Here is a 21,190-nt window from a genome sequence, read left to right on the forward strand (position 1 = left end):
GAATGATTGGTCGCTAACCAAGGATTATCTGTATTGAGGAAAAATCATCAGACAATCCTACAAGGAAGATTTGCAACTGAAAAGAGTAAGTCAAGTGGGTTCTACTCACCTGTGTATGCTCCAAGAAGAAATCAGCATCATTCCTCTCCAGAGAGTGGCCAGGAATCCCACTCAGGCCATCAATCAGGAGCTAAAAAAGGAGATGATCATCTATGGATTTTTATAGCAAGTCTTATAATTTCTCCCTTCATCCCCAACAGCGCAGAGACTTATTGGTCCTTACATCATTTCCATATTTGGCCATAGCAGCACTTGCCAGCTGCTGGATCTTTTCTCGGTACATGTGAGCAGCACGGCTATTATACTTGGCAGGGGCATCTGAGGTGGTACAGCCATGCTGGCAGAAAAAAGCTGTCTGAAAACAGAGAAAATATAGTTGGCTGTTAGGGCCAAAAAGAACAAACTGAAATCTAGATAATATTTCCAGATATACTGTAGATATGTAGTGATTGAACTTCAGTGGTATTAGATGATCCAGAAATATTGATAAGTTTGTTAATAACTATTCACAAAGTTATTCACCAGGTACCCATTCATAGCATTCTCTAAAAAAAAGGAACAATTAAAAAAATCCAATGCCCATCTAAATAATCAGAGTATAATTTCAACTGGTCCTTACCGCATTGGCATTGCTACCCACTTGCATACACCTCAACTGAAACCAGCTCCAGTTGGAGTCAAGCTCTGTAGATCTACAAGGGGACAAGATTGACATTATATATTAAACACAAATTCACCATATAGGTATCAATGATTTCTAAAAGCCAAAATGCCCTTCTGTCACAATATCATCTGTTGTCCTATCAAAAAATACAAATTTCATTTCTCTTAGTACGATACTTGCACACAACAAACAGGAAAAAGCTAGCACGTTCCAAGCTTTTGATCAATTTTCAGGAACATAAAGATCATCTTATATCAGCTTTCCCTAAATTGGGTCTTCCAGAACTGTTGGCACTACCAGCCTGACTATTCAGGGTGCTTGATATAGAGAATGCTGCCTTTCATTATATTTCTGCAGTGCAGAATTCTAATTTTTTTCTATCTGACAAATTGGGAATAATTATTAGTTTATGATTTATTCATCAGATTTATATCCTTTCACAATCATAAACAGATTTTTGGCAGCTTGCAATAACAAAGCAAAACAAAACAAAAGTTTGCAAAAGCATAATACAAAAAAGAAACCAACAGCCTGGTGTAGTGCCCAAAAAGCTCTCTTTTTTTCTAGATGGTAAATAATGTTGGGCACAAACAACCCCTTAATGAGAAACCATTCCAAGAGGCAATCCCTATCACAGAAAAGCAATGCTTCCAGGTTTATACATACATACACCCCGACCTCATCGAAATAGGGTACAGGCAGCTACTTCTCCTGACACTATTGGATTGGTCAATGAAAATATGAAGTCCTGAGGGTAATCTGGTGCCAATAAAGAGATGTATAGGCTAAGACCAGCTGTTTAAATTAGCTCACAGAACTTAATAGAAAGCCTATGGAGGGCTCCTAAAACAGATGTACTGTGTGCCTATCAGAAAACATCTCTGAGCACCTAATGAATTCATTTTATAACATTTCAAACACAAATCTAATAAGCTAAAGCTATAGAGTTGACAATTTAACAGGGCAGGGAATTTGTGACTGTTGATGGTTCTGAATTACAACTTGCAGCATTCCTCATCATTGGTTATACTGGACAGAGCTGCTGATTCAATGCACTGGCAGAGCCAGTAATTCTTTATACCTACAGTATAAACTATTGTAATACTGCAATATAAATAATTTAATACTCTTTTGTTAACACTTTCTTAACAATCTTCTGTGAGTAGGTGTTTAATTTTTCAGACTTCACAAATATATTGAAATGAGATAACAAAGAGAAAAATAACCAATTTACTTGACAGATGCCTGTCATTTGTTAACTATTACAAAACAACTACTTACAAGTGTAAAATAGTTAGGGACTTATTAAAAATGAAAATGTTTTACAATCATAGCCTATCCTCTTAGAAGCAAAAATAGATAAAGAGAATATGGAAGAATTAGTCGGTTTGTATGTAGGGCAATGCATATTAGAATTTTTACTAAATTTTAAGAATAAGGACAAAAATGAATGCATTTGCACCTCACATAAGTGACATGCTTACTGAAACACAGTATTTTATAAAGGCAAACAGGTGTGGCTAACAAAATGCAGAAAACATCTTCAGTGGGGAAAATAAAAGACATATTATTCAAATAAAGGATGATGATAATGAGTAAGCCAGAACTCTATTATATATATATCATCAAATAAGTCAAGGTTGGAGGCGTCTATGGTTTGATAATCAGTTGTTGTGCATAAGCAAGCCATATATAGCCTGCATTGTCATACAAACTCAAAGACTCCAAATAATTAATCCACAGAACTTGGAAAGAGCCTTTATCACTGAAAAGAACCTGAAGATAAATAAACCAGACTCTCTAAATAGCATTTAGCCCTAATGCTCAATAAGGCACAGGAAAAATTTAGAGTAAAAGGAATGATGAATCTATTCAGACCATTTTCTAGTGTCAGTTATTCAGAGCTCAAAAGAAAGATAGGTTTTTTTTTCTATCTCTTGAATGAGTGTTGGACTCCTGGTGATTGCCTGGACAAGCCCCTGCAAGTTTTCTAAGCAAGAATTCAGGATGGTTTGCTTTGCCTCATTCTTTCTAGGACTGAGAAACAGTGACCGGCTTTATGTCTCAAGCAGAAGGTGCTGATGCCTTAACCCTATCCCAAACTGGATCTCAAAGATACAATATAAAGTGTCAGAATTATGTCATCTTGCATATTTATATGTGGGTATGTGGGTATATGCATCATTTTGTATTTATTTATTTAGTCATGTTTATATAGTGTACACTGGAAGTAGTGACCCTTTGAAAGCTGTATGCAATAAAATTTCATTTTAATGTATGTTGATTAGTGTACATTTATAGTGATTATGCATTTATTCTAGTTCTAAGTCATATTTTAAAGACAGCAAAATTGCAGGATAGAATAGGGATTTATTTATTTTTAAAGTACGTTAATATACTCAAGATATTAATATATTAATATACATTGATAGTTATTTAATACCAGTAGAAAACTAGAAGTTGGGAAATAAGGCAGTATCAGGTCAGCAGTCCTTGATCATCTGTCAAACATAAATTATTAAATAATTTGACTTGGAAATATGCAAAGGACTCTAGACACAAGGAAAATAAAACTCAATTGTTCTCTTACTTGAAAATCATTAAGATAGATCTGCCCGATGCAATTTTTTTTTTAATTACTTATGTAATCAGGCAAATAATGTGGATTGCCAACCCATCATCTAAGCAGCCCTGGATACTATTGGAAGACGTTTTTAGCCCGCATCCAAGCTCGACTTTACCGGATGAAGCTGACATGAACGCCCAGCGAACGGTGGGTTCCGGAACAGTCGATGCAAAGAAACACCCCGTAGGTGATACTGGCCCAGCTCGGGTTCTTTGCCCCGCAGTCGAAACAGGACTACAAAAAAACAAAACGAAACAGGGGGAATGTAAAATTAACGGATCTCCAAGAAATGGAGAAGCCGTCTCGTGGTGTCTTAAACCGAACTCGTCACCTAGGCAACCACCCGTTTCCCCCCTCAGCAGCTGCTACGGTGCTTTGATGCCGGACCGCTTCGTGACAACGCTTCGATTCGGGGGCTCGTCTCTCCCTTCGGCCTCGCCACAATCGGGTGCGGGGTCGAGTGGTTACCGGCGAGGACGAAGAGCGATACGGATCAAAAGCCGGGTCAAGTCCGCTCTTGAAACGTCTCGTGGTCCGGCCACCGAGCGCACAGTCCCCACGCTTCACCCTCAAGTACCTTATTGGCTGGCACAGCTCGCAGACGCTTAAAAAGGGTCTGAATTTCCGTCCGGCTGGGCCCCGCCGCCATGTTTTCTTTCTCCCAGCATTCACGGAGCTCAGCAGCCGGTCACAGCGTGGGCCAATCCGCGTGAGCGGGCGGGCTTCTACGAATATGGGTCCCTCTCAGGGTCAGTTCAGTGCGGCCTCCAGGAGGCGAAACACTTGGTAGGAACCACGGTCACGGCCTGCGCGTTCATTGGGAAGCGGGCCCAAAACCTGTTGTGCCACTAACTGCCCCAACCGGGACGCTCGGCTGAACCGGGCAAAGGGTTTATCTTTTTCACAGCCTTGACGCCCCTTAAAGTCTTCGACCGCTCGAACGGGGAGGGCGGGTCCCGCGTGCGAGGGGCGGGTCCTATTCAGATAGGGGCGGGGCTTTGTGACAGGTCCTGTGCAGAAATTAAATATTTTCCTTCTGTCGGATTTCCCAAAGACCCTGAACTGAGAGAAGAAATGGATGCTGGCTGTGAATCGAGCTGAAGCAGGACCCAAGGCATTGTGGTTCCTCGTTTCTGGCGCCTTTCTGTGCTCTCAGCCCATCAGTCAAGAGCGTTGCTGGCTGGAGAATTCTGGGAGTTGAAGTCCACACATCATAAAGTTGCCAAGGTTGAGAAACACTGTTTTAAGATGTCATTAATTCAGTTTGTATGGATGCCCATCTCCACAAGTGACTCTGGCAGCAAACAATCTTAAAATCCATTGTGAATGCAAACATCAAAACACTGCAGCCAAAGAGTGTTACAATCTGGTTGTTAATAGGAGGAGACAGGACCCTTCACAAAGGGAGGAAAGTGCTGCTAAGTCAGAGCCACCGCAAGCCGATATGCAAGTGATGCACTGCAGAAGGAGCCATGGCACAGGAGCATGCCAAATGAAAATTTAAAAATTCTCAATTTCTTACACCCAACAGTGTGTACGCTCTTACATCAGACTTCATTTCTTCTGGAACAAGGGCTGTATATTGATTCAGAGAAATCATATGCATTGCCCAATCTGAAACTCAGTGCCTCCAACATCTTGTGATTCACATAATGTTGTAATTCCAAGAAGCTGAGCCTAACAAATGTAAGCTGCACTAAAGCTCTGCAGTGACACAAGTATCTTACAGGTCTGTGCCAAGGGAATATTGCATGTCAGTCTCAGTCTTATTATTATAATAAAATGTATATATTATTACCTAAATGTTTTAATTTTCTTATGGGATTTCTGAGGAGAAGAGAACTACCTCGTTCAAGGTGTTCATTGGAGCAGTTCCAAAATGGAGCCCTAAGTCCCAATCTACTCAGAACTGCAGAAGATAATGTACTCTTAATCATTGTAGTTTTTGATGATTAAAACTTTCTTCAGAATATGAACATGTGAAGCAACTTTAAGTGAATCAATCCACATGCAGCCTTCTTATAATTCGATAGACAGCAAGTTTCTGCCTGTTCTGTTTCTTTCCTGCAATAGACATCCTTTTAACTGGAAATAATCAGGGTGTGTCCTGGGAGCTTCAGTTACAAAATATGCACCCAGGGGCATAAGTAGAGTCTGGTGATCCCCAGAGCAAACCTTTTAAATGCTGTCCTACCACAGTAGCAAGAGCCCTTCTCCAGGATACAAACTTGAAGACTGAAGACGGAGAAAGGTCTCTTGGTTTCTTTTTCCTGATGCTACAACAGTGAGGCTGCACCTTGCAAGGGTCTCCATTTATTTCCTCTATCCACACAAAGTTTCCCTTCCCTTCCAGCTCAGGAGAAGATGCTGGTAGGGATAGTGGTATTGCTGCTGTTGCTGAAATGACAATTGACTTAGGAACCAGAACAGAGAAACAGGCAATGTAGTAGCAGCAGTTCTTCCTTTTGTTTTGCTTCTTTGCTATGGTTTCTGTTGGGGCTCCATGCAAAAATGTGGGTGCCAAGCAATTGTGAGGCTCTTAAGGCTGGAAAGCTATTTCCTGGGTGGTGTCTTTTGTGGGAGTTTATGCTGTCTTCAGCCCAATTGCACGTCCATTAAATATCTCTCAATTGTCCTAAGGTGGCTGTCTCTTTTTTCCCACTATTAGTACACCTGTGTCTTTATCAAATGCAATGGGCTTCATTAGAAAACTAAAGAGGAGGGTCACAGAATTTGATATTTTCTTATGAAACAACATTCTACCTGATCGGGTAAAATGATTGTCTGACATATTGCTCTGAATGTGAATAAAGGCAGACTTTGTTTAGTGGCTGCAATTGGAATTGGTTGTTAAGCAAAGCTGTGGCTAAGTGAAAATCACACCACCACAGTTCTGTTTACAATTTTATTTCAGCTTTTCCTGGCTCTGGGATCATTAGCAAAAAAAGTGTTTATTTACATTCATTGGAGAGAAGGGATCACAAGAGAGTAAAACAGACATTCCAAGGCTGTGTGCTATCCAGTAAGCTGCCAGCCACTTAGGACTCAAAAGAAAGCCTTTAAGGTGAAATAGATTAGGGTCTTGTCAATTTAAGGCAGCAGCTGCAAGCTGGCCCAGAGTTCTAATCAACTAATTAAGGTCATAGAGCTGAGCAAGCTGTTAACTCCCCTTTTAACACTTTTAGTGATGCCTTGGCTTGGAGAAAAACAGCCCAGGAAGACAGAAACCTGCTCTGGGAGGACAGGGGGGGAAAAAGTGGGGGAGAATGATTCCCATGAGCATTATTCATGCTTTGATCAACACCTAATTAGACTCTTGTTCACTGTCTATGGGGCTGCATTTGAAGATTGGAAGATGCAAGGGATAAATTTGTTACCCAGGTGGCCAAATAAGAAAGAAGTCTTTTGAAGTCTTCAGTAGCAGGCTATTTCACCTAATTTCATGATATTCCAGTGTCTTGGATTTTTATAATAGAGATATATATTTTACCATATCCCCATTCACTCTATCTTTTCGGGAGAGGGAGAGAGAATGGTGATATGGTAAACATCAGTGTTACAAGGTTCATGGTATCCGATTGGTTCATGCCTTTCTGTACATGGAGGGACCCAGCCTATGCCTGGTTTCTGAGAGACAATGGCTGAAATTTTCATCGTGGCCTGTCACCATATAATGGTGCATGGATTTTTCAGTGCATGCTGATACAGATTTTAAAAACGTGAGCCCATTATGTCTGATTTTGCCACAATAGAAATATCACGCTCAGAGTATTGATGCTTTCTCCATTCCCTATAGTTGGTGTCTGAAATCCGTAACTTAGCCAGACCACCAATTTGTAACTTGGCCAGACCACCACTTTCATGGTAAGCCCTGACTTGAGCTCTTAGGGGAAGCTTGGGCTCCAGTCCAGATAGTTATACATTGTAAGTCTATGCTGTGTATAAACTCAAGAATGCAGTGAAGAGGCAAACACTTCAGAACGATTCCAATTCATCTTGGGTTTGCAAATGAAATTGTCCTGTAAAATATCTCTGGTGACTTTATAAAACATCGAACTCATTTTCCTGCCAAAAAGGTAGAATGGTTCACCCTGGCTCTCTTCCTGGGATGTTGTTCTACTTACCAGTCTAGTCTGTTGTCCTAAAATTTCCTGATGACCTCTCAGCCAAGTACCAACAAAGCCTGATTCCTGTTTAGCTTCCAAGCCTCCAAGCCGGGTGCCACTACCTTCCCAGCCACTTTGACAAGGGACAACACCCAATCAGAAATGTGTTGATAAACAAAATCAGTCTGTTGAAATAATTGACCCCGCCCAGTAGGTGGCAGTTCTTTTCTCCCACTCCAAGCAAACAAATTGTCAAGACAGATCAAAGGCGAAAATCTTTATCCTAATATTTCTAACATGTAGGATGAGCACACCCATGAGGGATTTCCACCCATGTGAATTATAGTGGAAGACTATTATAAAAATACAAGTTTTCTACTGCGCGAATGCATTATGTTTGGATTTTAAAACCCTGCTGCTGAGAGAACTAACAGTAACCAATCTCTCTTAATAGTTGTGTCTTAGAAAGTAGAATTCTTTCTCAGTCTTTTTTCCTGGCCAGATATGCATGTCATGTTTTCCTCTTGACATTTGTTATCAGCTATATTTAGGATCAGTTTTTGAACTATTTAATTTGAGTTCATGTATAATCGGTAAACCAGATTAGTACATTGCTGGTTTTAAAGTAAAAAAAAATCACTTTGGATGAACCTAGCCATTTTAGGTTATACAATCATGGATTATGGTTTATAGCTTAACCATTAAATCTGTAACATGACATCCAAAGATGCCATCTGAAAAATGGTGCTCACAGAACCCTAAAATAAAATATATATTTAATAACATTTGTTTTATATATTATAAAATGTGTAATTGATGTTTCATAAAATACAGGTACCATAGTCCTCGCTTACCAATAGCCTCGTTTAGCAATTGTTCAATACTGCAACAATGCAGAAAAACAGCTTTGTGATTAATCCTTCCATTTATTGCTGTCGCTGAGTCCTGGGGGTCACATTACCAACATTCACATGTTTCCCAAGTGACTTGCAACAAAGAGAGCACAGAAATAAATAGTTGCAGTCATGTGATGTTTTCACTTAATGGCTGGTGTTTAACAACCAAATGGAAAGTGACATAAGTCCCAGAATTTTCCACTTAGCAACTTTGATGCTTAGTGATGGAGTAGCCAATCCCAATTGTGGTTGCTAAATTAGTACTACCTGAAGTTCATTGTGATGGTCCAGGGCATGGCACAGTCAAATAAGCAAGAAAAGTCCCTTTAATACCTCCAACTTTGCCCCCAATGTTCAAGTTACTTTTGGCTGGAGAAAAAAACTGTCCCAGGAACAATACTTAAGTGGAGGAAATTCGGTCCAAAAACAAAGTACATACAAACTGTAAATAAAAAGCCACACAAACCACGCTGCATCAATTAACAAGATAAGGAATTGCAGACTTGAAAGGCCAACAAAACACACATAGTTGGGAAGATGCCAGGAATCCAGATAAGCCTCAACAATAACAGAAAACTCACGATTTGTTTCCAACAACTTTGCTGTGCGTAGCTTCCCTTTTTAAACAGTGTTCCCAGCTGCAGCTAATGAAGGGTATCAGGGCCCTTTCCTCTCCCATAAGCCACGCAACTCACATTGCTCCCTTCTCCGTTCCTCCCTGCATGCCCTAGGATAAAGAGGGGGTAGTCCTGAGTCTTCCTCTGAATTCCCTCTGCCTTGCTCTACCTCTCCCCTGCTCTGCCCAGCCAGACTTTGCCCTTCCCCAATTTCTTCCACAGCCATTGGAGCCAAATTCTCACTCCCTGTCAGCTGCTCAGCCTAAATGGCTAAATGGCTTACATTCTTTTGTGTATAGTTTTAGATCCGTGGAGACATCCTAGCTCCGTGGTGGTGAACCTATGGCACGTGTGCCACAGGTAGCCTGCAGAGCCCTCTCTGTGTGCATGCACACCGTTGCCCCAGCTCAGCTCCACTGCGCATGTGCACTGGCCAGCTGGCCTTCAGGTCTCTGCCGTGTATGCGTGGGGCGCATGCATGGGGTGGAGCACATGCGCGGGGGCATGCCTTGCATGTTGGGTACATGTGAGCGCTTTGGGCACTCAAGGCCCCAAAAGTTCGCTGTCCTAGGTACTATACTAGGTCCTAGGTACTCTAGTCTCAGAATAATAGAAATACTGCTCCTCAGAAATCATCCCCATTGCTGTTGCATAACTTCATATTCTGGCAGTGCAAGAAATCTAATGTGACAAAACATCCTGGATTATTCTTCTCCGGTACTCACTTTTGGACCGAGAGATCAAATTCATGCTAACTCTAGTGATTTTTATTGTTTTTGTGTTAATTCAATAGATGTGGCTGCCTCCGTTTATATAGCATAAGTGTAAGAATTGTTGACGTTAGCAATTCTTGTCTTCCTTGCACATGACAAGGCCAGCTTCCTGTTCATGACCTTTTCGTAGAAATCTGTGTTATTGTGCGGCAAAGGGAAGCTTACTTTAATGTTTGGACCTTTTCATTTTCCAATAGGGCTTGGCAGTCTGCTCTGCCCTAAAAGATTTATGTACTTCAGACTGCTGCTTGCTTCCTGGCCTTTCTCCCTATGTCTTCCACTGATGGCCTTCAGCAATAAAAGGGAAACAAGGAGAAAAAGTTGCAGGTGGTCATGTTTTTCCCTAAAGCCTATGAGTGTATAAAAACATTCTCGGGGTGGAGTCCATTACTAAATGTTATAAGAAATTAAACTGACAGTTGTGTGGGGAAAGGAATTAATTTGAAGAGTGAAATTAAAGGAATGCCTTGTGTTGCGAATAAATGTTGGGAATGTGAGAGGAAAGAGGATGACCAGCAGAAAGGCGGATGGACTCAATTACAGTGGAAGACCTGAAGGACCAGGCTGGGAGAAGAGATTATCTTGGGCATCATCTATCTACAACTTGATGGCACATAAGTAGTCAACAGACTGTTATAGACTTAATTCCCAGTGAACACTACACAGTAAGTAGAAATGAAGATCCTCTGGAATCTCATTCACAAACCATTTACAGATAGTCCTCATTTACTGGCTACAATTACTTCAATGGCCCAGTCATTTAAGTTGTTAAGTGAGCAAGAGAGACACTGCCATTTCATTCAAATGGAGTTCTCCCATGCAGTGCTATGTACTTGACCTATTTTCTCCCCCAAAAAACCTTTTTCTTGGATGAAAAGAGAAACAACTTCAAGCAAAACAAAGAAAGTCCTGTTGCCTTTTGAAAAAGCACAACCTGGATATGACTAAAAATCTCCATAGACATCTTACTGAGCAGGCATTGTCTCTTTTAAAAGTGCTAACTGCAAATTAACAAGCTCAGCTCTGTGATCTTAATTAGTTGATTAGAACCCTTCTCCAGGTTAGCAGCTGCCTGAAATTAACTAGACTGTAATCAGTTTCATACTGAAGGCTTTTGTTGTAAATGTGCATTGGTCAGAAAATGATTTTTATTACTATAAAAATACTAATTATATGTGCAGACAGTAATTAAATGATAATTACATGTCATTATTACAAACTTCATATTGTTTTTTAACCTGAAAATAATTTTATGGTGGCTTACAAGTATATACCGTGTTTCTCCAACAATACGGCCTCCCCCAGTAGGAAGTCCCAGCATGTTTTATAGGCATAAAATCAAATTAAGCCCCTCTCCCCAAATTAAGGCCTATATTAAACATGTGAAATGGGGAGGAATTGCCGTTAGGAAGTACTTTTGTTGCATACCTGGATATGGTGCTGCCTGCATTGACTTCGGTGTTGGTGGGGCACTTTGTATCGGGAGATCTTCTGCCACTGTGGCTTTCCCTTCTCCCTGTGCTGGTGCGGCGTTTAGAGCAACGCCATGGTGTTTGGCGCAGCCACGTGCGGCCAGCCAGGGCTCCTCCCTGCAACTGGAGCCCGGGGGAGAAACTCGGCTTCAGGTACTCCTGTTGCCGCCTTCCCTTCGCCTTCGAAGGCAAAGCCAGTTCTTTTAAAAATGAAGCCCTACTACCGGTACGACAAAGATTTCCCTGCCTGAGAGGGCAGCCTAACCCCACATAGGGAAGCGAATCTCCCAGGGCTGCAGTGCAGGATCGGCCCACTCCAGGAGAATCACCCAGCCGCCATCCCTGCCTGGTGCCGGGCAGAGCGTGAAGAGCTTTGGCTGGGGCGCCCAGCGCAGCCGACAGGCAGGCCCCCCTGCCCGGTGGCGGAGCTCTCGCCAAGGCAGCGAGCACCTCCCCGCCGGGCCCTCCACTCATCCTGCCAGGGCCGTGCCAGAGCCGTGTGGGCTGGGCAGAGCCGGGAAAGTGAACTGCGGGTGCTGCGCGCCTGCCAAGCAAAAGAGACGGGCTGACCCGAGCTTGACTTCCTTCCCAAGTCCCTCCAGCCTGAACTCGAAGGGGCCACCAGGAGAGGCCGCCCGAGGTAGTGATAGCGCCCACCCATCCGTGGAGAGGGAGGCAAGGCGATGGCCTGCGCCGCGTCTTCCTCCAAGCTGAGCCCTGCCAAGTGAGCGCCTCTGCCCGATGCCTGTGCCGCTGCAGTGTTTGGAGCTGCCGGCACATTTGGAGATGCATGGGGACGGGCTGGGCAAGGGGTGGAAAGGACGGGCGGCTTTGGGCTCTATCCGCCGAACCCGCTGGCCAGGGAAGCAGTGCTGCTGTCGCCTCACCTCCCTGTCTGCGGACGGGTGGGCCCTATCACTGCCTCGGGCAGCCTCTCCCGGTGGCCCCTGGCTCTTTCGCTTAGCAGGCAGGCGTGCACCTGCAGCTCGCTTTCCTGGCTCTGCCCAGCCTGCACGGCTCTTCATGCTCTGCCTGGCGCCAGGCAGGGATGGCGGCTAGGCGCTTCTTCCAGGTGGGCCAATCCTGAGCTGTGGCCCTGGGAGATTCGCCTCCCCACATGGGGTTGGGCTGCCCTCTCGGGCACAGGAGTCTTTGTCGTACTGTTAGTAGGGCGTCGTTTTTAAAAGAATTGGCTTTGCCTTCGAAGGCGAAGGGAAGGCGGCGACAGGAGCACATGAAGCCGAGTGTCTCCGCCGGGCTGCGTTGCAGGGAGGATGGCTGGCCTAGCTGTTTTTTTTAAAATAAGGCCCAGCCTTATTTTGTGAGAAACACGGTAGTCATAAACAAAAACATAAAAACAATAAATATTTTAAAATGAATGCAATAATTACCAAAGATCTCTCTATTAATAAATTTAAATATATGATGCAATATAGATAGATAGAATACTTTATTGGCCAAGTGTGATTGGACACACAAGGAATTTGTCTTGGTGTAAATACTCTCAGTATACATAAAAGAAAGATACATTCAATACTTTGAATTGTTGGCATCTTGTCAAAGTAGCTCATAATTTAACAATGTGGCAGTATGCTGTCATGTTTGGAATAAGGAGATCAAGCATATCATGCACCTAATTTAAATGGATGCTTCTGGCAATTGAATATATTTATTTATTTTTAATTAGAACATTAAGACAAATACTTTCTATGTTATTTTGTGTTCTATTCTTCTGCTGACATAGTCCCAGAAGAGGGCCCCTGTTAAGTTAACATTGTCAGATTGAATAACAATTTGCTGTTGTGAGCAGTCACAAGACTGGGTTCATCCAGCATGCAGAGCCATTAACCAAATTTGCAAACCATAAAAGTTGGGTTCGCATATGACACTCAAGTAAACAGAAACCATGTAATGGCTTAGCACAGCAATCATACTCTTTCTGGACTGTTCTGATGTGGAAGAACTTAGTATAGGCACATTCACAGAGTGATTGGCATGATGGGTGTGTCCAATTACAAAACACCCATTTACCAGAGAACCTGGCTACACCATTTTCTAAGGTTGTTGCTGTTTTTGCACAGATCTCCTTAGCATTTTTCTTCCTACCTTCCCATTTTTGGATTCACCTGAGGACTTCCAAATTCTCAAAAGAAAAAAAAAATGCAAATCTAAGAACTACAAAATCAATGCAGGATTAGTTGGTCAATCTCTCTTTGTTCTTGCTTCAGAAATAGTCTTCAAGAAATCCAGTGCTTCTTTTCAAGAGATCTGCAGTTCAGTTTGCAGTGTGAGAAGACCCACAGCGACAACTATCCCAGCTGCCTCCCACAACTTTGCTGTCTCACTGCATTTATTCTCAGCCAAGGCCTATGAATTCATGAGGAAAACTTTCCTACTGCCAGAGCCAACTATCTTGCACATGATGTGTGTAATTCTTATACTTTTTTCTTTCCCCCAAACACTGGGGGAAAACCACTTCAAAACCATCAAGGTGTTTTAATGTTAGAGAGAAGAGGACAAACTCTTGGATTCTCTTTGCAAGCTTTTCCCTCAGAAGAATGCTTGACCACTATATTCAGACATGATATCACATTCAGATCCCAAATAGGAAAACCTAACATCTCTCTTTTGGAGGAGGGAGCATCAGGAACTTGTCGATTCTGTTCAAAATCAAGAGGCCAAACTTCAAAAATAATCCTCCTCCACAAATCTTTCCTGAAAAAGTCTTAATTGAAAAAAACCCCATTAGATAAGTCCTTGAGAGGTAGGAATTGCAATTCTGGAAGCAAGCTTATTACTAACCCAGTGTTTAATAATCATGTGGATATTCTAATTTCATAGTCCCAGTTTTAGGACAGTAGAAGGGGGCATAAAAAAAGAGGGCTGTGAAAATATTTACAGACCCCTCACATCCCAGACATAAACTGTTTCAACTCCTTCCCTCAAAATGATGCTATAGAGCCCCGCACACCAGAACAACTAGACACAAGAACAGTTTTTCCGTGAACGCCATCACTCTCTTAAACAAATAATTCCCTCAACACTGTTCAACTATTTACAAAGTCTGCACTACTATTATTATTAATCTTCTCATCACTCCTTATCACCCATCCCCTCCCACTTAACTTTGTCACTTGTATCCTTACGATTTATATTGACTGTTTCCTAGTATGATTTGATTGCTTATTGTACCCTATGACTATTATTAAGTATTCTACCTTATGATTCTTGACTCTTGACAAATGTATCTTTTCTTTTATGTATACTGAGAGAGCATTTGCACCAAGACAAATTCCTTATGTGTCCAATCACACATTCCTTGTGTGTCCAATCACAATTCTGTTCTGTACTGTACTAAACAATACTATACTATACACTATACTATACTATCTTGCAAGAGACCATGAAGACCACTATATCTATCATCCTATTTTTGCTATAAAGGTATTAGTTTATCAAATGTGATTACCGAGGTTCATCTTTAACCCATGCTGGGGGAAAGTCCTATTTTTTAGGGTGAAATAGTGGGCTTTGATTTTTGATAACACCTCAGATGGTTTGTCTCCTACATCATAGGTGCTACTCATCTTAGCTGATTCAATTGATGAACTCCTGAGGTACTATAAATAGATTAGTCATAAAGTAAACCTATCCACATCATGAGTCTATGTGACTTCAATACTAATACCATATCTAATTCTGGAAACTTAAACAGGTTCTGTTAGGAAAGGAGGAAGCTTAGCATAGGACTGCTGACAAGAATGAGATAAACAGCTGATGAAAATAACACTGTGCTTGAACTTTACTGTAATAGATGCCCTCCCCTTGAAAACCCACCAGCTTGGGCTTTAAACTTTCCAATATATTTGGCAAGGGAGGTATTTTGTGTCAGAATTAAACATGGCACTCACCGTTTTCTGTTCTATGCTTCCACAATTATGCAGATGGCTTTCAAATTTGGATTATAAACCAAAATTCACCCAACAAGCCTTCAATGTTTGGCAGAGAGACCTCAAGCAGGGAAACTGAGCTTTCAAGTGGTGTGCTCTCCTTCTTGGCACAAGGCCCTTAGAGATACGAATCCATTATTATCCTTCCATCAGGCATTTGGAAGGCCTGGTGGATGTGGATGCTGAGAATTATGATGCTAATGAGATACCAAGAGCAGCAGAAGCCCTGTTGTTGGATTTCAAAGTCAATGGATTGTACCACTTTACTACTTCCTCCTTGCCACCCTTACAACGCAGGTGTTTAGTACAGTACAAGTCCTGCATTTTGCAGCCAGACTAGGCCTGCCTCAGTTTCGTGGTCACGAAACCACCATATTCTTTATAGAACTGCGAGTACTGTTTTTGATGCATGCAGCAGCTGCAACGCCCATGGAGAAGGCCTCAGAGCACCACTGTCCTTCTACCAATGCTGTCACTTTTAACAGCCTCTGCAATGAATATGAGAATCTGCTTCACAAACTAGGCACAACAATTGCTTAGCTACTGTGGCCAAGCAATCATCACTGGGGATTTTTTGGCTTTCTGTTGAACTTGTGCAGTCTTCAGTGGATGATGCAAAAACTCAACTACTGGCAGAAGACAAACCCATTACTTGTCTGCTCCCTGGTTGGTGGATTCTGGATCCCTTAGAGTGGTATTGGGGGGGTGGGGGATAAGACATGCATGTGGCCACAGAGAGATTACCACCCCAGGGGAAAATCCAAAGTGCACATAAGCTTATCTTGAACAGAACTGTTTCCAGTCTGAGCCTTGACTCACCCACCCTATCTTTATGCAGACAAAGTTTACAGTTGCAAGCCTTTTAGCCTCTGGGCAAATACGGCTGTTGCCCTGGGGTTCAAAGCTTCTCCTAAAGATGGACAGTATCATGTTATCCTTTCAGACTGAACTTGAGAAGGATATAACTACTTCTCTTGCTTGTGCAATTTTGAGAAAACCGCTGCCAGTCCTGCCCTGTGCTGAGTGTTGTGCTGCACTCCTGAGCCCTTGTAAAGAACTGCCCGTAGGCAGCAGTGCATTGATGTGTGTGAAGAGCCAGGGGAGTAACTACCTCCCATCGAATGCTGTACAGAGTGATTTACAGAACCAAGCAAGTGATTGGCCTTTCTCCCTGGTTCTTCCAAGGCTCCAGCCCATCCGATTGCTTAGCACAAGAGTGGGCTATATTGGAATATGTGACTGAAGGAACCTAACCTTTTCTCATCCCTGAACGATCATCCCTTTGGAAGCAGTTCTCAGGTTTCCAACCATTATGTCATTTTGCTGCAGCAACTTGTGCAAACCTTCCTGGAGCTGTGGTTTCAATGTAGAGCAAAAAGCACAGACTATGCCTTTGATTCGTGAGTGTAACTGTGTGAAAGAGATGAACAATAAACAGAGCGGAGAAGTTGCCAACAGCAGCAGCAGGAGTTGGCCCGAGGATCTACCTGGGCTCATGAAATGGTACCAGGCCATCTGGAGGAGATGGGATGGAATTAAAGAGAACATTAATACATAGGAAATTCTGAGGCAACCTGATGATTAAAAAAAACCGTGACGATCAAAGCCGAAACTATGAAGAGCATTTCTAAAACCAATCCTTCAAACAAAATACCATGTTTGGTATTTGAAGAATGTAATTACAAGGCTTACAGCTTAAGAGTTTCTGTTGTTCAGTCAGAGGCTACTATATGGTCCCTAGACAAACATTTTCTCCTCTCAGTAGCCTCTCTGTGTCATATTATTGCGAGCTTTTACAGGTTTAGCTTGGAAATGACAGCTTGAGAGTTTATTTTATCGTGATAAAATGGGTGATTGTTTAGGAATGAAAATGCCAGCAGCCCATCCTGGTCACGTGGTTCAAGGTGGAACCTTGCGGGAAGTATTTGATCAGGCCTCCTGACCTTTGATGAAGTGGGAAATGACCTTTGGATTTTTGTAAGATGACCTTTGAATTTATGTCTGTTTTTTTATACATTTGTTTTTTGGAGTCAAAATTCTATTACTGCATGTTTTACTGTAGCCCTGCTAATTTATCAGCCTGGAATCAATGACCCGGAAGGAAGGATGTCAATGATTGTTCAGAAGTATGGAACAATTTTCCCCTCAAGTCAGAAATGAAACTTGATCCTTGTAGCTTGTCCAACAGCTCCAGAAAATATGCTTCTGTTTGTTGATGCGTGGCAGCCTCCCCATGGGCACCCGGAATTGTGATAAACAACAAAAGCATTTTATAGATAAGAAAATCCTTCCTGCTAGCAGCATAACTGCTAGCGGGAATAGTGATATTCCTAATGTAATGTAAATATTTAGTTCCTATCAAAGCACAGATCTGGGAATTTATTTTTAGGCAACACTGAGGAAAATCTGAATTAAACAGAAATCTGAATGAGAGATCCTGTGTTTTTCTACACAGTTCAACAATGGAGCTTGGTGAACCTCTGGGGAGATTAGTTTTTTTTGTATTTTTAAAGTGCCCTAATCTTTCCCTTGCAAGATTTTTCTTCTTTACCCATCCTACGATCGACCTGCGGTAATAAAGCTGAGGCTGCAGCCCAAATTAGAGCACAGATCATCTGACATTGGTGTTGATTGTGGAGAAGCAAAGTCCAGCACCAAGTGTGGAGGCCTTTCATACAGGTCAGCAAACAAGACAGGAATGCAAGATTATTTGTTCCAACAGCTGTGCTTTTAGGATTTTGGCAAGCTCGCATGCATGGCAAAGTTTCAGTGATGTAATTTAATGTGTTGGCAGAGCAGGCATAGACTACAGCAAGTGGTCTGGACAACTTTGGGCAAGGCTGCAGTGGCCTCAAGCTGAAGCAGTTTGCTGGCAACTAATATCAGTGAAATATTATCTGAGCCTGAGGGTTGAGTTCCAGACTTCAAATTGGTACGTGCTCTGGAGTGCCTTAGCTTCCTTGGAGACTCAGTACAACTGAACGTTTTCCCCAGTCAAGTACAAAAACTGCCCCAAGATTCACAAATGCTTTCATCCAGCTGGGGACAGCTGACATAAGTCAATCAGCAGAGGCCTGTGTTTCTTCAATGACCGAGCTAAGCAAGTTGCCTTAATTGAAGAATATCATCCCAACAACAATTAGACCGGGGGTCTTCAAACTTGACAGCTTTACCACTTGTGGACTTCAACTCCCAGAATTCCTCCTCCAGTCATGTTAGCTCAAGAATTCTGGGAGTTGAAATCCACAAGTCTTAAACTTGCCAAGTTTGAAGGCCCTTGAATTAGACAATGACTAGGATTAGATTGGAACAAAGGTCAGATGAAGTGACAATTGTGGCAAAAGCAAGTAATGACATCAATTATGCATATCATTATCAGAACCACTTCATGAGTCAGTGGGTTATTTTGGGGGGAGGGGGTTGATAGTGAGAAAGAGCACTGCATTTTCGCTATATCCTGGTTATATGTTCTAAATGTTTATAGCAATAGCACTTAAACTTATATACTGCTTCACAATGCTTTACAGCCCTCTCTAAGCAGTTTACAGAGTCAGCATACTGCCCCTAACAATCTGGGTCCTCAGAAGGATGGAAGGCTGAGTCAACCATGAGCCGCTCAGAATTGAACTTTAGTGAGTGAGCAGTAAGTTAGCCTGCAATGCTGCGCCACCACAGCTCTTCCAGTGGTTTTTTATTTATTGGATGAGTAAGATGAATTTTTAACCTAGAGCAAGCTGATACAGCACTGGCTTATTTTTTCCATTAGCTTTTCCCAAAGTAAAGAAACTCTTACTCAATGTAAAGCTAATTGCTCCCTAATAAGCATTTTTGTGTTGCTTATTTTTATTCTTCTCCTATGTGTATTTTGCTATTCAATCTCTTAGTAAACTAATCAGATGGAGCTAGATTGCCAAAGGGAGGAAGGAAGGGTCAGAATGTCAAATTGGGCAAAGCCAGAGGGGTCTAGCACAACTTATTGTGGCTAACTCACTGCTATTTCGCCATGGCCAACTCACCATGGCCATCTTGTTGCAACCAACTCAGTGCAGCGATCTTGCTACAGCCAACTCGCTGCAGGACAATCAGCATCAGATAAGAACACGATGAATATTATACACCACTGTTTCTTCTACATCATTTCAATTTTTGTCAAAGGAAATAGTGTTGAAGAAACAGCAGCAGATAATATTTATCACATTGATTTATTCCACATAGAATTGTCCTACAGCAAGTTGTCCCAGCAGTGAATTGTCCCATGTTGAGCTGGCAGCAGTAAGATGGCCACTGAGAGATGGTTGCACTGGGTTAGCTGTGGTGAGTTGTCCCTGACAAGCTGTCTCATTCCAAAGTCAGAATGTCAAACTGAATTGGAATATTCGAAATAAGCTTTTGCTGAAAAGCTGAATTATTCCTTAATAATAGGACTAACCACATCTGTGATACAAAAATTCAGGCAGTAGATAGAATTAGTGACTTGTGAGTTTTCTGTTTCTCTTTGGTATCAACCAGCAATCATCTGAGGTTCTGCATCCCTGATATAAAAATAATCCAACCAGGGCTTGCTCATTTGGTTTCACTAAAACGTTTCTAAATTGTCGTTTCAATATGAATATATTCAAATCATTTGCTGCATTTCATTAAGGATATAAGGTAGGCTACATATTTTAAATTGTATTTGAAATCATTAAGGCAAATACTGTATTATTTGATCCAGTATTTACATTTAAAAGCAATTATTATTTAAATACTACAGAAAAAAAGCTTAAAATGAATTTACTATCTTACAGTACATAATTATGCTTGAATAACTTATCCCTCAACTATGACACTGGGTCAAAATTTAACTTCCTAATATTGGGTGTGGGGAGTAATAGCTTGCATGGCTTTTTCTAATTCAGTTAAGGTGGCTCTATAATTTTGATCTAGGAGTAATTTTAAATTATTCTTCCAAATTTATTTTTAAAGCAATAGCTAGGAGGACAATGTTGAATTGACTGCAGTTATGTTAAATTCTCTACCCTGCCCAACCCCAAATAGATATTTTCCCTCTTTAAAGAATCCTTTCCTTTCCATTCTTCTGCAGTACACAGGAGATTCAGAAAATGTTACATTTCTTTATTAGAAAAAAAAATCAGCACATTTCTAGATGTTTAAAATGAAGCACTGGTTACAAGAAAAGAATATCCCCGGAAAGGTCCAGATTATTTCATTTGTTTCTTTTGTATGCAAGTCAGAAGCCCGTGATTTGGGACCTCAGCAAAAACTCATCACACAATACACTTTGTCAGGTGGTTGCAGTGATGGGAAGGGAGAAGCAATCACAAAATGACCTTTTCTACGTAGTTAGCAGGATACAGTCCAACCTGACCAGTCTGAAGCCGGCCTTTGCACCATCCCTGTTCATCCTCTTCACTGATTTTCATAAGCTCTTCTCCTGCAGAAAGACGAAACAACAGCATTAAACAAACACAGACCTCTTTCCCACTGCTCTGATAGTCACAGGAGTGTGTATGTGAGCAGGTAGACCCTCAGCCTAACTGCATGCATGCAGAAAGCCCCAAGGAAGTCGGGTGAGGGAAATGAAGATGGAAAAGGTGGTGTAACAGACGATGCTGCAAGAATTATGTATCTAATACAGAGGTCTTCAAACTTGGCAACTTTAAGACTTGTGGACTTCTGGGAGTTGAAGTCCACAAGTCTTAAAGTTGCCAAGTTTGGGGAACCCTATCTAATCTGTCAACAGCCCAAAGAAAAAGGACCTTGAGCAAAATAAAGAAAATATAAGTAGGTGATCCTTGATCTTTTGGGGCTCTGACCCTGCCAAATGCCCACATTTTCCCCAAGTGAATCTGTCTTCAAATATGCCAGCACTTGTTTGATTCTTTTTGCATAAGCAACTTAGCCATCCTCTCTCCATATTGCTTAGTTCAGGTTTTAGCCCTTATACTACCCAATGTGGGATGGCCAGGGGTTTAATGTTCTGCCATTTTATTTTCCTAGCCAGCACAAAAGTTGCTGTCACTCTA

General features: G+C 41.8%; 3 protein-coding genes across 30 annotated transcripts in view; 1 reads left to right on the forward strand and 2 right to left on the reverse strand.

Moving 5' to 3' along the window:
* Nucleotides 1-4,036, reverse strand: part of ARFGAP2 (ARF GTPase activating protein 2) — a 16,487-nt gene extending 12,451 nt beyond the window's left edge. For both annotated transcript variants that reach the window (XM_026707885.2, XM_026707877.2), the window contains exons 1-5: nucleotides 3,928-4,036; nucleotides 3,466-3,584; nucleotides 680-752; nucleotides 284-415; nucleotides 110-190 (exon numbers count right to left, since the gene is read on the reverse strand). In XM_026707885.2, coding sequence (XP_026563670.1) covers nucleotides 110-190; nucleotides 284-415; nucleotides 680-752; nucleotides 3,466-3,584; nucleotides 3,928-3,999 — 477 coding nt within the window. In that variant the 5' untranslated portion in view covers nucleotides 4,000-4,036. The remainder of the gene's footprint in view (nucleotides 1-109; nucleotides 191-283; nucleotides 416-679; nucleotides 753-3,465; nucleotides 3,585-3,927) is intronic.
* Nucleotides 3,998-16,722, forward strand: LOC113438439 (DNA transposase THAP9). Its single transcript, XM_087930401.1, is given in 15 exon segments — nucleotides 3,998-4,045; nucleotides 4,141-4,256; nucleotides 13,443-13,527; nucleotides 13,529-13,622; nucleotides 15,146-15,391; nucleotides 15,394-15,552; nucleotides 15,555-15,625; nucleotides 15,627-15,776; nucleotides 15,779-15,868; nucleotides 15,871-15,921; nucleotides 15,923-16,022; nucleotides 16,025-16,292; nucleotides 16,294-16,408; nucleotides 16,410-16,529; nucleotides 16,531-16,722. Coding segments are annotated over 15 exon segments (1,905 nt in total).
* A 3,542-nt stretch (nucleotides 16,723-20,264) lies between these two features.
* PACSIN3 (protein kinase C and casein kinase substrate in neurons 3) overlaps nucleotides 20,265-21,190 on the reverse strand; it is a 32,871-nt gene continuing 31,945 nt past the window's right edge. For all 27 annotated transcript variants that reach the window (XM_026707930.2, XM_026707914.2, XM_026707921.2 and 24 more), the window contains one exon: nucleotides 20,265-20,598. In XM_026707930.2, the coding sequence (XP_026563715.1) occupies nucleotides 20,584-20,598 (15 nt within the window). In that variant the 3' untranslated portion in view covers nucleotides 20,265-20,583. The remainder of the gene's footprint in view (nucleotides 20,599-21,190) is intronic.

The sequence above is a fragment of the Pseudonaja textilis genome, chromosome 1 (genome assembly GCF_049901715.1).
Source record: "Pseudonaja textilis isolate UNSWEBS1 chromosome 1, rPseTex1.2, whole genome shotgun sequence".
NCBI lineage: Eukaryota > Metazoa > Chordata > Lepidosauria > Squamata > Elapidae > Pseudonaja > Pseudonaja textilis.